The following is a 16622-nucleotide window of genomic DNA, read 5'->3' as shown; positions in this document are numbered from 1 at the left end:
GAACTCATATTTTTCATCATCACTACTCAGGAATTTAAAGTCACTTTGCTGACGGAAACTAATCTCCAGTGCAGCGGAAACTCCGCCGCAGGTTCACGTCACGCATCCGCCCGATCTGTAGTATTTTGTTTCTACGTTATTTTTCACACGTTTGGTCTCGTTGGCTTGCAGTCGCCCTTCGCGGATCACGTCGGCTTCATGAATGTGATTTTCTTTCTGCACGCTAGTATGAAAAATGAATTTTTATTTGGGCGCGAATGCTTTCGGTAACAAAACATACGGCGGTCATAATTGATTTTTGTTTGTTTCGTAACAAGCGGTTGCATTATTTTCAAAATGTCAGGCAGAGCCGCACAACCACATCGTCGAAATCAAAACAATATTTCATGAAGACGAAAAATGTTTTCATCACAAGACGCAACTCCATTATCAAGTGTCGGGATTCAAAGGCGAGTACTCCTATTATTTCTGGAAAAAGTCATATCGGTGCATCCGTCCGAAAAACATGATTGGACGCGTGATTGCTTTTCCTTAAAATGGGGCAAGAGGACAGCGAAAAAGTCGGGATGTCAAATTTTTATATCGAACTTCTCGATATGCAAAGAGTCTTAAAAACAAATAAGTCTGGAAAAGATATTACCGTAATTCCCGGCCTACAGAGGGCACCTGGTCATAAGTCTCACCCAGTACATTTGTCAAGGAAATACCATTTGGTCCATACATAAAGCCGCAAGTGAAAGCGCCACGCTAGCGACGTGCTAACGCGAACACTAGCGCCATGTTAACAGGGCCGGTTAAAAAAAAAATATATATATATACCGGAAAACAAAAATTACTGATACACGGCAGTCACACGCTAGCGCAGCACTAAGAGGGCCGGTAAAAGTCACTTCCTCGGCACATATATTCCACCGGTCTCACTCTTACCTTTTCCGCTCGAGTGCCCCCTTGCGGGCCGTTAGAAAAAAAATGGACAAATGAACCACACCAGCGCATAAACCGCAGGGTTGAAAGCGTGTGGAAAAAAAGTCGCGGTTTGTAGGCCGCAAATTACGGTAATAATTCACTGAACATGAGAGAAGTCATGTAAATTACGATTGAGTGATCCACTTTGTTCTGTTTGAAGGTTCAGAAATATGAAGGGGGTCACGCCAGCTTTGAGCAGATCGGTATTTTGCTTCTGAACGGGATTTGGCGGCTTCTCGCGCAGGCGCGGACATTTTCTATCGGGCCACTCCCACGTCCTGAAACTCGAGACTATTTTCCTTAACATAGCAGCTATGTATGGAAGTAAATTAGTGCCACCAGGATTTGAATTTGAAATGCCACAGAAAACAGGATTTTAATTTGAAATGTTAAGTGATCACATTTTCAATAGTTGCTACAATTTCGCTGTCTGAAATTCACTGTCCAGTTACGCTTTCTTAGGATGTGACGTCACGTGACTAAGAAAGCGTAACTGCGATTGGCTGGCTGTTCGCTTCTGACCGGAAGTAACCTTGCCTGCTGGCACAGACGGTTGAATTTTGGACACCGAATTGTAGCAACTATTGAAAATGTGATCACTTTACATTTCAAATTCAAATCCTGGTGTCACTTATTTACTTCCATAGCGAAGCAGTTCATTTAAACGTTGCAAGACGTCGCTTACATCTGGCGCTGCGCTGCGGCCCCTACAAGGACCCCAACTTCCCGTTCGCGTATTTCGCTCTAAAGGCGATCTCCAAGTCCGACTCGATTTTCTCAACGAGGCCTTTCGGCTGCATGAGAAACCGAGAGGACAAGACATAAGTGCACCATCCTGTCAAGGCTCAAGGGACCTTCAGTGCCCACATTTCATTATTATTTTTCCAAATTGAAGCGTTATTCACTGAAACTATAACAGGGCTACACAACCCAGAAACCTTTTTAGATAAACACCTCTTGCATATGCATAAATTCTTCTAAAAGCTTCAGGCATTATTCACTGACCAATTAATTATATATATATATATATATATATATATATATATATATATGTATATATATATATAATTACAGGGACAGTAAGTTGTTCAAGTCTTTCATTCAGCTGAAAAAAAATTCTTGCTTTTTCTTTGACGTGATTCGTGGTTTTATAACTTGAGTAATTAATTTTTTTTTTTTTACAAAAATAGACGGCAGCGAAGGTTGCTGACAAGATGAAGCTGTAATAAACACAAGTACAAAAAAAAAAATCACAAGATGAGTATGTGATATGTAAATTGGATAAAATAATTCACAAGGTTTCACCTTTTCAATAGTTAGACTTATCTGCATCATTCATAGACAAATATGTCCCACTTCAACCCCTCCTCCCCCACCCCCAAACAAAAAGAACAAAGTTGTTACATTGATTTTATAGGAATGTGATTGCACCGGCGTCCAAGTCACAAGGTTCTGGGTTTGAATCGACCTTTCCGATGACCGATCTTAAGCTCCGCCCCCTCAGCCACGTCCCACAAGCTTCCAAAATGGCGACTGAACAGAACAGGTTTGAAGTGGATTCTCTATCGCGTATTCCAGATAATATTGCGGTATGTTTTTTTTCGCCAAATGCGTCAGACTTGTCCAAGGGAGTTCGACAGAGAGGTCTCAACTATTTCCTGCAAGGATACGTACACGGAATTAAGATTTTGGACGGAGCAGGACGCAATGTCAGTTCCAGTGAAGCGTTGGCGATCGATGCGAAAGTTTGATGCCTCAAACGTCATATTGAAATCCAACAGGATAAAATGGTGGAATCGTACTGCGCATGGAAAGCAGGGTGAGTGTTTTTTTACTTGGAAAGATCAGAAGTAATATTGTAGTCTTTAGAAGTCAGAAGATACGTCTCTCTCACTTAACCTTCAAACTTACAGCCTTATTTGTGTTGATATTGTCCACATTTAGTCGTACGTGCGCTCTTCCGCGAGCCTTAATCCATTGTAGACACTTCGTCAGGATTGGACGTTCCCCAAGCGCATCTGAGGACCATTTTCTTCGAAACATTAACTTTTCCAAGCGCCCGCTACTGACAGCCACGATTGCTTGGGGGACAACATGGCGGCAGGGGCGTGTCGAGCCAGGTGTTAAGACATTGCGGTTATCTGATTGGCTATTGTCGTACGAGTGATTGACAGGTCGGAAAGGTCCATCCCTCATCCCGCAGATGTCGACATTCACTCCGTTAGCTTGCGCCGTCAACTTCAGATTGCTGAAGACTAAAACGGGGTTGTAAAACCTCGTTTATGTCTGCCTCCCTCTACTTTTCCACTTTTTTTTTTCAGCATTTAAAACCGTAAAACTTTCACATTCTTGTCTTGTCAACTTTTTTTTTCTTCCCTTCAAAAAAACACGGGCTTTAATTTATGTAAAAAAAAAAAACCTTTGGAATGTTTGTGTAGATCTTAATCCTTTTTTTTGGTGCCTTATCAGTTCTGGAAGCACTGTTGCCATGGAAACAAAACCACACTCTTTTTACATTTACCCTTGTGGTTGAAAAATTATATATATATATATATTTTTTTTTTCAACGGGGACTGATGAGTCCGCTTTGCAATCGAAGTGTTTGCACAGAAACCTGCTAAGGAAGGAACAATCACAATCGACCTGGCGAGGGCTAACAAAAGCGGCCCGATGAAGGTCGCGGGGCGAGACGCTGATTCGGCGAACGTCCGAAGCGAGGAGGTAACGACGCGAGCCGAGGGGGCCGGCCACGCTCGGCCCATCGCGTCTCGTCGGCGTCCGAGCCGGGAGCTCTTCGGCGACGTCGGCGTCTCCTGCGTGGCGTGTCATGCGAAAAGCGCGACGAGGGCGACTCACCCGCCGTACTCGCGACGTTTCGGCCTCGGGAGAAGAAATACGAGGAGGGAAAGGCCGCGCTCCGGCTGTCCGATTGCCGTCGCACTCCGGCTCGTCTTCGATAAACTCGCCATTGTAACGGGACGGGGACACTTTATTTCGGCTCACGCGGTCCGCACTCGGTCACGGTCGTCGCCCGCGGAGATTCTGGCGTTGATGAAAAGCGTCTACAAATACCACGGCCCGTTAACGGCGAAGGCGGAACTGTGGAAGAAGGAGAAGAAGAAGAGTTTCGTCCGCAAAATAAGGTACAGCTGAGCAAAGGAGGAGAAAAAGGGGGGAAATATATATGGAGTGGAACCAGACTCAAGACGAATGAGAAAAGTTGGGAATCTTTTAGATTATATTCATATTATATCACCATTTTTTAAAAATCACAATTCTTAAAATGACTGTGTTATTTGCAACTACAACCAGGACTAAAAACTTAAGATAGGAGTACCATTATCAAGGGTGAAATGTGTGCGCCACCTACCGCGGAGACATTTTCTTGTCAATGGCGCCCTCTTCAGGACGAAGTGCAGAAACGCCGACCCTGGCCTGGCTTTCCACATCCTGGTATAGTTGAAAAAAATTTTTTTTAATCATTTTTCCCCCCAATGGGGGGGGGGGGAATACAATTTTACTAAATTTACATGCAAATTTGGAGGTTGTCACCTTGAGTGAGAGCTGCTGTATTTCTTGCTCCAACTGCTTGATGGTCTCCTCTTTGTCGGCGACCACTTGGTACAAGTTCTGGATGAGCGTGTTCTGCACGGAGAGCTCGCCGCTCAGCAACGCGGCCGGATCGGGCCGGGCCGGCGCCTTCTGCGCCTCCACTTGTTTGGTGAGCTGAGTCAGCATCTCCTGCATCTGGGCCTTCTCCTTCTGCGGCGGGAAATTGCATTGTGAAAATTGACACGAAAATAAAACATTACATGAATAGAACTGTGAGCTCAATTTCACTCTTATTTTGGGACTTTTGTTATTTTCCACTGGGATAATCAAAACAAATGTACACAATTTTAAATGTAAATTTTTCGAGGGGAAAAAACCCAATCTATAAAAGGTATATATCTTTTTTTTTATCAATTTTAAAAATATAACAACCCAATACAAAAATGGAATTGTGATGTAAAATTTTGGGAAATAATTTTGAAAATAAAACGGTAAAAAAAAATCACACTAAAATGAGGATGTATCTCCAAATATTGGGAAATTGTAAATAAAATGAGCATTTTGAAATATAAAAAAAATTCTGTATTGTATGTCCAATTTGTAAAGTGTTTCGAAAAAAAAATTGTTCATTCACTCAATCTGATGAAAAAGAGTTTTTGTTTTTATTTTTAGATAGATAGATAGATAGATAGATAGATAGATAGATAGATAGATAGATAGATAGATAGATAGATAGATAGATAGATAGATAGATAGATAGATAGATAGATAGATAGATAGATAGATTAGATAGATAGATAGATAGATAATTTAATTTGAAGGGTTTTCTAATAATTAATAGATAATTCTAATTCTCATTTCAACAGCGGGCCGGTCAAACGCTCCCGCGGGGCCTTCTTCGAGCCACGGGCCGCAGGTTGCTCCCCCGCCCCCAGCCCATGTCGCGTTGATGCCTTACCAGCAGCGCTTGCACCAGCTCGTCGTCATGTTTACTTTTAATCAGCGCGGCGGATATCTGAGCGGCCTTCTCCTCGGACAAACACTTTATTCTGGCCTTGGAGGCTTCCAGCTTCTTCTTGGTGTCGTCGTGCTCCTTCTGGAGGGCTTCGTAGTGGGCCGAGATCCTCTGCCGGACAAACAAGGCGGGGGTTTCTTACGACAAGAGCGCTGGCGTCGCCTACCGTCGACAAACACACACACCTCAAAGGCTTCCTTCTTCTCCTTTTCCATTGTCCGGATGAAGCTGACGTTCCTGCCCTGAGTTGTGATTTTGCAAGGTTCTTCTTCGCCGCTGTGCACGCTGGACGCTTGAGCGTTGGCCTTTTTCAGCTGCTGCTCGAGGTCGCGCACCTGCCGCATACTCGCGTGCTCAGTCCTCAGGCGCCGTCAGTCGGGCCGCATATTGAGCATTTCCGAAATGATGTCACGTGTAGCGCGCTTTACCCTGGACTGTAGCGCCAGTATCTGCTGCGCGCGTCCCCGGAAGCTGCCCGCGCCGCTCAGTAACTGCTGAATGTTGGCGTCCTCGCCGACTTCGCTCGTCAGAACCTGCGATCGGGAGGGCGCGGACAGCGCGTTTGGACGACGTGCGCAAAACGCGTGAGGGCGACGGCGGGAAGCGAGACCACTTGCACCTTCTGAGCCACTTTCAACTCTTGCTTCAGAAACTGGACCTGGTTGCGGTGCTCGGTGACTTTGAGCTGGGCGGCGGATAATTTGTCCTTCAAGGACTTCACCGCCGGGTGGTCCTGTTTTCACAGACAAAAAAAATAAATAAATAAATTACCATAATTTCCGGCCTACAAGCCGAGACTTTTTTCACAAGAGTTTAATGCTAGCGGCTAGTGTTAAACTCTTTCTGTGTACCGAGGCTTATAACCAGGTGTGCTTGGCACACAGAAAGAATTTAACACTAGCGTCGCGCTAACGTTAAAGTCTTTCTGTGCACTGAGGCTTATAACTAGGTGCGTTTGGTCCACAGAAGGAGTTCAACGCTGGTGCCGCGCTAGCGTTAAACTCTTTCTGTGTACTGAGGCTTATAACCAGGTGCGCTCGGTACACAGAAAGAGTTTAACACTAACGCTAACAGCTCGCTAGCATGAAACTCTTTCTGTGTACCGAGACCAGGTGCGCTCTGTACACAGAAAGAGTTTAACGCTAGTGCTGCACTAGTGTTAAATTCTGTGTACCGAGGTCTATAACCAGGTGTGCTCGGTACACAGAATGACTTTAATGCTAGCACCGCACTAGCATTAAACTCTACCGAGAGTGTACCAAGACTTGTAACCAGGTGCGCTCGGTAGGCCGGGAATTATGGTAATCAATTTTTATGATTAGGAGGATGTGATTTAGAACAGGGCAAGGAAAGCACAGGAAGAGACTGTAACAACTCCGTGAAATACAACTTTTCCCATAAGCGATCATCGAACATGAAAATAATCTACTACATGCTCTCCAGTGAAGACTGGATACAAATATTATATTAATATATGGTAAGCACGTAAAATGCACTTACCCCGCAGTCTTTCGCTGAGTTTTGCTTCTGCGTGTTGACGTCACTCTTTTGTGAGATTAGCACAGCCTGCAGCTTTGGGAATAATCAGCGTGGAAAAAAATGAAAACAACAAATCGAAACGAGATGAATCCAAGTCGACGACGTCAAGGCCGACCTGTTTCTCGAGCTCCTTGACCCGGTTGACGTTCTGCTTGGATTTGGACTTCTCTCGCTCCACTTCGGACGTCAACTCCCGGTTCTTCTTGGACAGCTCCACGATCTTGACGGCGGCCGCGTCGCCCGCAACGCCCGCCGCGCCTGAAACGTGACGTTTTGTTGTGCGTTCGGATGCAAAATTATGATACGAGTGACACGCATACCCGCCATGGCCAGCAGTCGCTCGCTGTCCAGTTTCTTCTTCATCTGTTTGATTTCCAAGTCCTTTTCCGTGAGCAGTTTTAACAGGGAGTCGTTTTCGTCCCTCATCTCTCTCAGATGGTTCAACCAGCGTTCCTTCTCCTGCGCCCTGATGGCAACGCAATCGCTGACAATGAAATGTTAGCATAAAAATGTCAACACGGTCCTTTTCTGGACATTGCTATCGCTAGTTCAACGCAAATATGTCCAGAAATGTTTGGGCGACATGGCCTAGGAATACATTTAAAGGGGAAAAATAAAATCTTACTAACTTAATAACATCTGCATAGAAAAAATAATAAAAATATATTTTGGTACATTTATGACGAGCTGTTTTCATGATTTAAAACAATTGTTTTAGCTTTGCATTGTTTAAAAAAGTGATACCAACCCAGGGCTTCTCGTGGCTAAAGGTTTTTAAGCGTTCTAAATACCGACATGAATCTAATTAGTGACTTGTAGAGAAAAAAATAATATACACAACTTGATATTTAAATTATTTAGTGTTGAATAACAGTTAACAGTATAAGTCGTGTATCGTTCCCTGCTAAATAAAAAAAAAAAATCGACAGAACATTTCGAAAGAATTTCTAAAGAATTATAGAACTTTAGGACCAAAGTCCTATAGAATTTCTACAGAAATGCTATCGAAAATCACAAAGTTCTATAGAACAAGTTGTTCTGTACCAATTCTATCGATTTCTATGGAATTTTTTTTTTGCAGAGTTCAATCGTCCGAGCAGGCTTTCTTGACACAAGCACCGAGAATTAATTGCACTTTTTAGTTAACTTTTGACAAGGCAAATACATAGATAAGCTCTCTCGTTTACAGTTAAACTCACGTGTTGTTCTCCCAATCGAAATCTGCGTTTTGCATTGTTTCGTTTGGAAAACCTACGAGGCCAATTGCTTTCCGTAGTTAGCGTGTTTTTTTTTTATTAATTATTTTTATTGTTATTTTGGCACGGAAACAAATTGAACAAAATAGATAAACAAACCCCCAATAAACGTAAAGAACAAACCCTCATGGCCGCTCCCACGTATCGTCACTTTAGCTGCGCAAAACTGCGTTGTAATGATGCTGTCAGTAGTGCAGCCTTTGTTACGGCTGAATGTCTTTTTAATACGTAATTAGCATTAGCGACACTTCGTAGTGACATCATAGATGCTTGTTGAAACAAGTTGCTCAAGTGAAATAGTTTTGACGGAACGACAACGCCAAATAGTTGCGAAAGAAACAACATCGCTTCCTGATGCGTGTACCTGCTGTATTTTAACCGATGTTTGACATGCGAGCCGTCAGGGTACGTGTGTGGGTCCGCCATATTGGAACGGTACAAACTAATAGAAAAGGAGTTGCAATGGAGGTAAGGGAGGAATACATCTGACATTTTCCAATTTATTTGAATATGTTTACAACTAAATGTACCTCAATTCACAAAATTAGAAAATCTCGCGGTACAATAATGAGCAAAAATGAGAGATGAGAGGTAAGGTTGAATAAATGGCAAATAGGAGTGTTTAGTTTTTTGCTGGCATAGAGTGATAATCTACGGAAGTGCATTGCTGCCACACCCAAAAAAAAAATGTGAATCATTTTCACATTATAATGTGACTCTTTTTCACATTGTAATGTGAATCGTTTCACATTATGTGGTTTCCATTCACACTATAATGTGTAATGGGTCAAGAGGGGTGAAATTCATTTATTATTTTCTACGTTATGTGAAACAAATCTATGTTAAACAAATCAACATTATAACATGAAACAATTTAATTATATTGTGAAACGATTCACATTATAAGATGTAATTAACCACATTATGTGAAACGATTCACAATGTAATGTAAAACGATTCACATTGTCATGTGAAATGATTCACATTGTCATGTGAAACATGACCTTTTTTAAAATTATTTTGGTGTGCCAGTAATACACTTCCGTAATAATCACAGAGGCATTGTTTAAAAAAAAAAAAAAGTTCTAAACTCAAAATTCCAAACCTCCCTTCTCAACTACCAAAACACATACAGTAATTTAAATGCTTAATATTGTGTCACTGTTTTTCTCGTAATTAAAAACAAACCGAATAGCTTATTTAAATATAATAACACCCCTTACATAAACAAAGATGAATTAATGATGAAATAGCACCTCTTTTTTTTTTTGGTTTGAGTGTTTCTTAAAGCATTAGAATCTTGTACAGTAATGCGATTATTTTGAAATCATATTTTTTTTCTTCTAAATCACTTTTTAGACATAATGATTTGTCAGGGGCCGTCGTCGGCGAGCTGCTTGATTTTCTCCTCCAATTCCTGAATGGTGCCTTCTTTGTCAGCGACCACTCGGTACAAGTTCTGGACCAGCATCTTCTGGGCGGCGAGCTCGCTGCTCAGCGACGGTCCCGAGCTGGACTGGCTGGGCGCGTTCTGCCTGGTGAGCTGACTCAGCATCTCCAGCATGCGGCTCTTCTCCTTCTGCGGCAAAAAAAAAACAAAAAAAACATCGAGGCGAGGAACTCGAGGGTTTTGTCCCGCTTGGCGTTTTCACCCGTACCAGTATGGCGTCCACCAGCTCGTCGTCGTGTTTGCTCTTCAGCAGCAAGGAGGACGTCTGAGCCTTCAGGGTTCTGACGTCAGCCGACAGGCATTCGTTCCTGGCTTTGGTGGCTTCCAGATCTTTCCTCGCTCGATCGCGCTCCCGCCGCAAGGCTTCGCAGCTGTCCGACAGCCTCTGGAGGACGACGGGCGTGTCGGATGGTCGCCCGCGAAGGCTTCAAAATAACGCACGTGACCCACCTGGAAGGCCTCCTTCTTCTCCTTCTCGGCACTGCGGCTGTAGCTCGCGTTTCGGCACTGGCTTCTCGGGGCGACGCCCGAATAGTCTTCTTCGTCCAGGTTTGATGGAAGTGGCCTCAGCTGCTGCTCCAGGTCACGCACCTGTCCCACACACACGCTGCTCACTTTTGATCGCCTCATTTTGCAGGAACTAATATTTAATTTACCGTAATTTCCGGCCTATAAACGGCGACTTTTTCCACACGCTTTCAACCCTGCGGCTTATGCGGTGATGCGGGTAATTTGTACAATTTTTTATAAAGGCCGAGAGGGGACCCTCGAGCGGAAAAGGTAAGAGTGAGACCGGTGGAATATATGTGCCGAGGAAGTGACTTTTACCGCTATATATATATATATATATATATATATATTTTTTTTTTTTTTTAACTGGCCCTGTTAGCGCCGCGCTAGCATGTTGCTGCTGTGTTACCGCCGCATCTCAGAGATTTAGGTATGTTTTTTTTTTTAACCGGCCCTGTTAGTGCTGCGCCACCATTAGCGCTGTGCTATCGTGTTGCTGTGTCACAGTGATTTTTACCGGTATATAATTTTTTTTTTAACCAGCCATGTTAGCGCAACATTAATTGGACACTCTAAATTGCCCTAGGTGTGATTGTGCGACTGTTGTTTGTCAATATGTGCCCTGTGATTGGCCGGCAACCAGTTCAGGGTGTACCCCGCCTCCTGCCTGATGACAGCTGGGATAGGCTCCAGCACTTCCGTGACCCTCGTGAGAACAAGTGGCTGCAAGGACATGTAATTTGAGCACAAACCATGCAGCAGCACCAGTAAACAAACAATGTACAATATTCACAGGTATGAATTTTGTCATAGTGGCACGGTGTCTCAGCTGGAAAGCAATGGCCTCACAGTTCTGAGGTCCCGGGTTTGATCCCGGACCCGCCTGTGTTGGAGTTTGCATGTTCTCCCCGTGGCTGCGTGGGTTTTCTCCAGTCACTCCGGGTTTCTCCCACATTCCCAAAAACATGCAACAGTAATTGGACACTCTAAATTGCCCCGAGGTGTCATTGTGAGTGTGACTCTATGCGCCCTGTTATTGGCTGGCAACCAGTTCCGGGTGTACCCCGCCTCCTGCCCGTTGACAGCCGGGATAGGCTCCAGCACTCCCCACGACCATTGTGAGGATAAGCAGCAAAGAAATGTTTTTTTTTTTTTTTAGCAGCAGCACATCCACGCAGACACCCATTTCCTTTGGAATTTAGTTCGTCCCAGTTAGCTGTCCGTTCAATTCCCACGGAACGTTTCCAACTTTAACAATTCACGTGGCTATTATTCCTCAATAAGAAATGACATTTTGTCGACATTTGTAAACTCACCAAAGAATTTCGTCGAACACAAAGTGCTGCGAGAAGCTGATGCTCCGGAACCACAAAATAATCTTGTTGTTACGACGCATCAGCTAGTTTTGAGTCCATTCACGTCATTTCTCTACTCATTTTCAATCTCACCCTCGACTGAAGCGCCAATATCTGCTGCGCACGACCCCGAAAGCTTCCCGCGCAGCTCAGCAACTGCTGGACGTTGACGTCTTCGCCGACCTCGTTGATCAGAACCTTCCAGCAGACGACATGAGCAACAATTTTAAGATCAACTGCCAAAACGCGTTTGGCAATCGTGAGCGACGAGATGCTTTTGCACCTTCTGGGCCACTTTCAACTCCTGTCTGAGAAACTGAACTTGGTTGCGGTACTCGGTGGCTTTGAGCTGGGCGGCGGATAATTTGTCCTTTAAGGACTTCACCGCTGGGCTTTCCTGATTTTACGGACAGACAACATAATTTATTGTCTTGTAAAAAAAAAAATAATAATAATAATGGAAAGAAATCTGTTTTGCGGTCAAACTGTGGCCGTCCTTTATTTTTTTAAATAGCATTTGGACAGTCACAAAATCAAAAACGAATTTAACGAGGTGGTCCTGCAAATCCACGGCGTCTACCTGGCAGTCTTGAGATGAGCTTTGCTTCCGCAAACCCACGTCGACATTTTTCCCCGGCGGTAAGCGCGCGGCGGCCTGCAGCTGCGGCGAGAAAAGGGACAAAAGCATCCTAAAATTGAAACGGCGAAATACATGACTGAGTGAAACCAAAGGAAGACTCACGTCGTTCTCGAGTACTTTGATCCGGTTGCTGTTCTGCTTGGATTTCGTCCTCTCCTGCTCCAATTCGGCAGTCAGCTCTCGGTTCCTTTTGGACAACTCCACGATCTTGACGGCGGCCGCGTCCCCCGACATGCCGGACACGCCTGAAACGCCGCAAAAGCGTCCCGACGCTTATCGACGTCGACGTTTTTGGTTGTCGGAAATTGTTTTAAAGTGGACGTGGGTGACAACACTTTCCCTTCTCTGTGTTTTTCCCTTTTACAATGCCAGTGTAATAACTGAAGGCTTTATGGAACTCAATATGTGCCACCGAGATTTGAATTAAAAATGCCACTGAAATTTTCATGTTGTAAAATTCACATTGTTATTTCAAAGTGATCACATTTCCAATGGCTGCATTTCAGTTAAATTTTCAATGTTAACAAATTCGCCTTGTAAAAAAATTCAACCTTTAAAATTCAACTGGGATTCAACTAGCTACAATTCGCTATCTGAAATTCACTGTCTAAATTCAGCGTTAAGGGGGCAAGGTTACTTCAGGTCAGAACCGAACAGTCAGCCAATCGCAGTTATGCTTTCTTAAGTCACGTGACGTCGCATACTAAGAAAGTGTAACTGGATTGGCTGCTTGTTGGGTTCTGACCTGAAGTAACCCTGCCTACCTAACCCGGCCAATCCAGTTACACTTTCTTAGTATGTGACGTCACGTGACTAAGAAAGCGTAACTGCGATTGGCGAGATGGTTAATTTCAGATATCAAATTTTAGCCAGTTGAATTTCAGGAGACTGAAAATATTGCGTTTGAATTTTAAAGCTTGAATTTTTTTTCACATATCAAATTTGTTAACATTGAAAAGTTACACTGAAACGCAGCTATTGGAAATGTGGTCGTTTTGAAATAATAATGAATTTTACAACATGAAATTTTTTGTGGCATTTTTAATTCAATTCCTGGTGGCACATTTACTTCAATATAACTCACATAACTTACAATTAATTTACATGTTGCAAAGCTGCCACAAAAAAAAAAATGCAGCTGTATGTCAAAATGTCAGTAACGGGAAGCTGTTACTCAAAAAAAGTAAGATTTCATTTTCTTTTTCAACAAGTTGACAGAAATAAAACATCACTTTATTATAAGTATGCACTATAGTATATTATCAAGTACACTCAAGTACTCGCATGACACCACTGTAAAAAAAAACAAAAAAATGTTATGTCATCATCATCCCTTTAAAAAACAAAAAAAGCATACCAGCCATGAGAAAAATCTTCTCTTTGTCCCATTTCTTCTTCATGTGTTTGAACTCAAATTCTTTTTCGCTCAGCAGTTTAAAGAGGCGACCGTTGACGTCCGTCAGCTCCCTCAGCTGGTCCAGCAGGCGCTGACGCTCGTCTCGCTCCACTCTGCGGGCATTGATTGACACGAGGTCAGGAGGTCAGCGGGGGGCGGCGTGTCGGCGACCTGACGTTTGGACGCTCACCTGTCTTGCGTGATGTCTCCCGTCATGCTTTGGCTCAGTAATTCTAAATGTTCGCCGAGGAAGGCGTCCTCCGATTTTATTTTTGCCGCCGGCGCGTCTCCGTTCTCCTGAGGCTGAAGATTGCGGATTCTGTTCTTACACTCCATGAGTTGTGATCCTTGTGTGGTAGGGACGAACAATTGTACAGTCACGCCTCGGTTCTCGACCGCAATCCGTTCCAGAAAACGGTTCGAGAAGGGATTTGTTCGAAAACCGAATCGATGTTTCCCATTACAATAAATGGAAAAAGAAATAATGTGTTCCACGCCTAAAAAAAAAAAATGGTCTTTTTAAAGCATTTTTTTAGCTTTTCATGATAATAAACTGCATAATAAAAATACATGTATAGTTTAAATAATATAATAAAATTATTGAAGAAATATATTTTTTTGCTTAAAATGCGTTAGTAGTAGAATAGGCTAGGCTGGGACTGCATTGTAAACGTTTTATTAACAAAAGGGTAGAATAACTTCAAACAAGCAACTTGCCTTCTTTGGAGCCACGATTGGGGGTCAATACGGTAGTCCTCAATAAGAAAAACAAGTCACTAACGGGACACGTCTGTGTACATAGGCCGCGTTACACAGAATCACAAAACTCCGCTGGTTGTGCCGCACGTTGTGTCATTTCTGGGTTTTTTCAGGGGGCGTTCGAATCGACAAGAACAAAACGCGTCGTGGGTGGGTCAGCTGCTTGCGCCGTGCCCATAATGTTATTTCTGTTTTTTTGTTTTGTTTTGTTTTTTCAGCGACGGAATTCACAACAAAGTGCGTCATGGATCAGTTGGTCTGGCCACGTGCAATATGTTATTTCCGGGTTTTGTCCGGGGCGTTCGAGTAATGATTTTTGTTTGAAAACAGAAGCAAAAAAAATCTCAAAATTTTTGTTTGAAAACCGATTTGTTCAAAAACGGGGATGTTCAAGAACCGAGGCTTTACTGTACTAAAAAGTATGGGCGTGTAGATGAAGTACATTAAATATTTCGCTAAAAAAAAAAGATGCATGTCATTTCTTTATTTGTAAGAAATAAAAAGTCTGCTATTTTGTTTACCATGAACACTTCAAAATAAGGCTCGAGTTTAGTGTCATAAAAATGTATAGTCCTTAAGAGTCTAACAGGCGTGTTTTGTGGAATGCGGGAGGAAGCCGAAGTACCCCGGAGAAAACCCACGAGCACCAGGAGAACATTGGGAACTGCATACAAGCAAGGTCTGAGCCGAGACTTGAACCCAGAACCTGGTAGTTGCGAGCTTGACGTGCACTAGCGCATCATGAACGTTTGACATTTCAAATAAAAAGACAAATTCTGGATTCTGGATATGATTGAATTGATTTCATAATATGAATACACAACAATCATATCAGAAAATTATTATTTTTGATCCACAACCTTTACCAGCATATTCAATATTGCCAAACTCCTCCCAACCAACATGAATAAACCTATTAATACCTCTCAAAGGTCATGTTTATGCGCGCCACGTGTCCATTTTGTCCATTTGTTGTCATATTCAAGTGACTCCAACTACCGGAAACGCTCTTCGCTAGATTTAAGCAATTTGGCTAGTAAATATTGTGACGTATTTATTAATGTGGTCACTATTAACATTGCACGGCCATTCGTAGAGAAAGCGAGTTTTGACAACATTAAGTTTACAATTCACTTACCTGCCGTGAGTTAAAGTGTCGGCTTTGTTTACAACTGAGACTCTTTTACGTCTGTTGGAGGAATCGAAGATTCACGAAGGGTTTCCTGCATCGCGACGGTCGTATCCTTAGCAACGACGCTGCCCCGACAGAATTTCGGGAGAGGTCTCGCGAGAACGAGAGTAACATCTTCTTAACGCAGTTTGACCACTGACCTAAAAAAAAAAAAAAAATGGAGAGCGCATAGGAATACCGCCATCTTGGTACTCCCAAAACGAAAGGAGGACATGTTTTACAGGTTGGATTATGGCGGTGTTTGGCATGTAGGATTAAAACTGGTCGTGTGAACTTGATATTTTTTCAGTTCTGGTAACATGAAAGATTTTTGGTGAGGCTAAATGCAAAGGAAAGACATATAACACCATGACTAGCAAGAAAGCTTGCATAATACCTAGGGCCCGATTTCCTTGACATGTTAACTTTTCCCAAAATATGCATAAAAACATTACACTTAAAGTCACTCAGTTTGATATATTTTTGGAAATAAGGACTCGCAATGGGAAAATAGATGCTAAACCCATTGTTCATTTGTTGTCTCTGCGACGTCCTATTTCAGAGAGAAAATTTCAACTTGTTTCCTCGCATTTGAAAATCAAATTCAATTTGCAGTGCTCTGTATTATGAAATTCATCCCCCAAAAAAATTACTGAAAATGTTTTCTTGCTTATCCACTGATGGAGTTTGGGAAAATACATCCGTTTTTTTTTTTTTTGCAAAAAACTATCAGTCTATAAAGGTGAAAGAGTGAACAGTGAACAACACTAGTAAACAACTTTGTTCAAGTGAATTAAGCTCATCAGAAAATTAAAAAAAACCTTTAGAAACAAACTTTAACCGTGTCAAAGTAAATATTTCCAACTTACCTGTGGAATGTTTTCTCACAGCCATGAAACTGGCGATTAACTTATAGGTTGGCATGGTTGTTTTTGGAGTATCAAGATGGCGGGTGGTGACTTCAGTTTTGGTGGCCAATAAGCCATCCAATTTTTTTTTTTAATAGATCAGTG

General features: G+C 42.7%; 2 protein-coding genes across 10 annotated transcripts; both read right to left on the bottom strand.

Moving 5' to 3' along the window:
- Positions 1-2196: 2196 nt before the first annotated feature.
- On the bottom strand, positions 2197-8589 carry LOC133511347 (coiled-coil domain-containing protein 13-like). 8 transcript variants are annotated; one of them, XM_061840172.1, is made up of 11 exons: positions 8452-8589; positions 7393-7538; positions 7188-7330; positions 7034-7105; positions 6153-6266; positions 5962-6066; positions 5719-5868; positions 5477-5644; positions 4519-4728; positions 4337-4416; positions 3530-4065 (listed from the first exon to the last, which is right to left on the bottom strand). In XM_061840172.1, the coding sequence occupies exons 2-11, from the start codon at positions 7496-7498 to the stop codon at positions 4029-4031; spliced, it is 1185 nt and encodes a 394-aa protein (XP_061696156.1). In that variant the 5' UTR covers positions 7499-7538; positions 8452-8589; the 3' UTR covers positions 3530-4028. The 8 variants fall into 8 exon arrangements, with proteins under 8 accessions (XP_061696152.1, XP_061696153.1, XP_061696151.1 ...); XM_061840173.1 differs by having other exon boundaries at positions 7393-7556; positions 8452-8586; XM_061840171.1 differs by lacking the exon at positions 8452-8589 and adding an exon at positions 8272-8412.
- Positions 8590-8863: 274 nt separating this feature from the next.
- LOC133511348 (coiled-coil domain-containing protein 13-like) lies at positions 8864-15767 on the bottom strand. Of its 2 annotated transcripts, none has more exons than XM_061840177.1 (10): positions 15577-15767; positions 13870-13982; positions 13641-13792; positions 12386-12528; positions 12224-12304; positions 11927-12040; positions 11737-11841; positions 10229-10369; positions 9987-10163; positions 8864-9907 (listed from the first exon to the last, which is right to left on the bottom strand). In XM_061840177.1, exons 2-10 carry the CDS (start codon positions 13893-13895, stop codon positions 9701-9703), a joined length of 1146 nt encoding a protein of 381 aa, XP_061696161.1. In that variant the 5' UTR covers positions 13896-13982; positions 15577-15767; the 3' UTR covers positions 8864-9700. The 2 variants fall into 2 exon arrangements, with proteins under 2 accessions (XP_061696161.1, XP_061696159.1); XM_061840175.1 differs by having other exon boundaries at positions 13870-14026; positions 15577-15766.
- Positions 15768-16622: the final 855 nt, after the last annotated feature.

The sequence above is a fragment of the Syngnathoides biaculeatus genome, chromosome 13 (genome assembly GCF_019802595.1).
Source record: "Syngnathoides biaculeatus isolate LvHL_M chromosome 13, ASM1980259v1, whole genome shotgun sequence".
In the NCBI taxonomy this organism is placed as follows: Eukaryota; Metazoa; Chordata; class Actinopteri; order Syngnathiformes; family Syngnathidae; genus Syngnathoides; species Syngnathoides biaculeatus.
This window is presented reverse-complemented; position numbering and strand designations above follow the sequence as displayed.

What these genes read in the sequence shown, in the direction of transcription:
- LOC133511347 (XM_061840167.1), bottom strand. Translation starts at nt 7,577, where the DNA reads ATGCTAACATTTCATTGTCAGCGATTGCGTTGCCATCAGGGCGCAGGA. An exon ending in AGAAGAAGGAAGCCTTTGAG is followed by an intron (nt 5,645 to 5,718) that starts GTGTGTGTGTTT and finishes TTTGTCCGGCAG; the next exon opens with AGGATCTCGGCCCACTACGA. An exon ending in AGCTGGTGCAAGCGCTGCTG is followed by an intron (nt 4,729 to 5,476) that starts GTAAGGCATCAA and finishes TTCCCGCCGCAG; the next exon opens with AAGGAGAAGGCCCAGATGCA.
- LOC133511348 (XM_061840175.1), bottom strand. Translation starts at nt 14,015, where the DNA reads ATGGAGTGTAAGAACAGAATCCGCAATCTTCAGCCTCAGGAGAACGGA. An exon ending in GAAGATTTTTCTCATGGCTG is followed by an intron (nt 12,529 to 13,640) that starts GTATGCTTTTTT and finishes GCGGCGTTTCAG; the next exon opens with GCGTGTCCGGCATGTCGGGG. An exon ending in GCTCATCTCAAGACTGCCAG is followed by an intron (nt 12,041 to 12,223) that starts GTAGACGCCGTG and finishes CCGTAAAATCAG; the next exon opens with GAAAGCCCAGCGGTGAAGTC.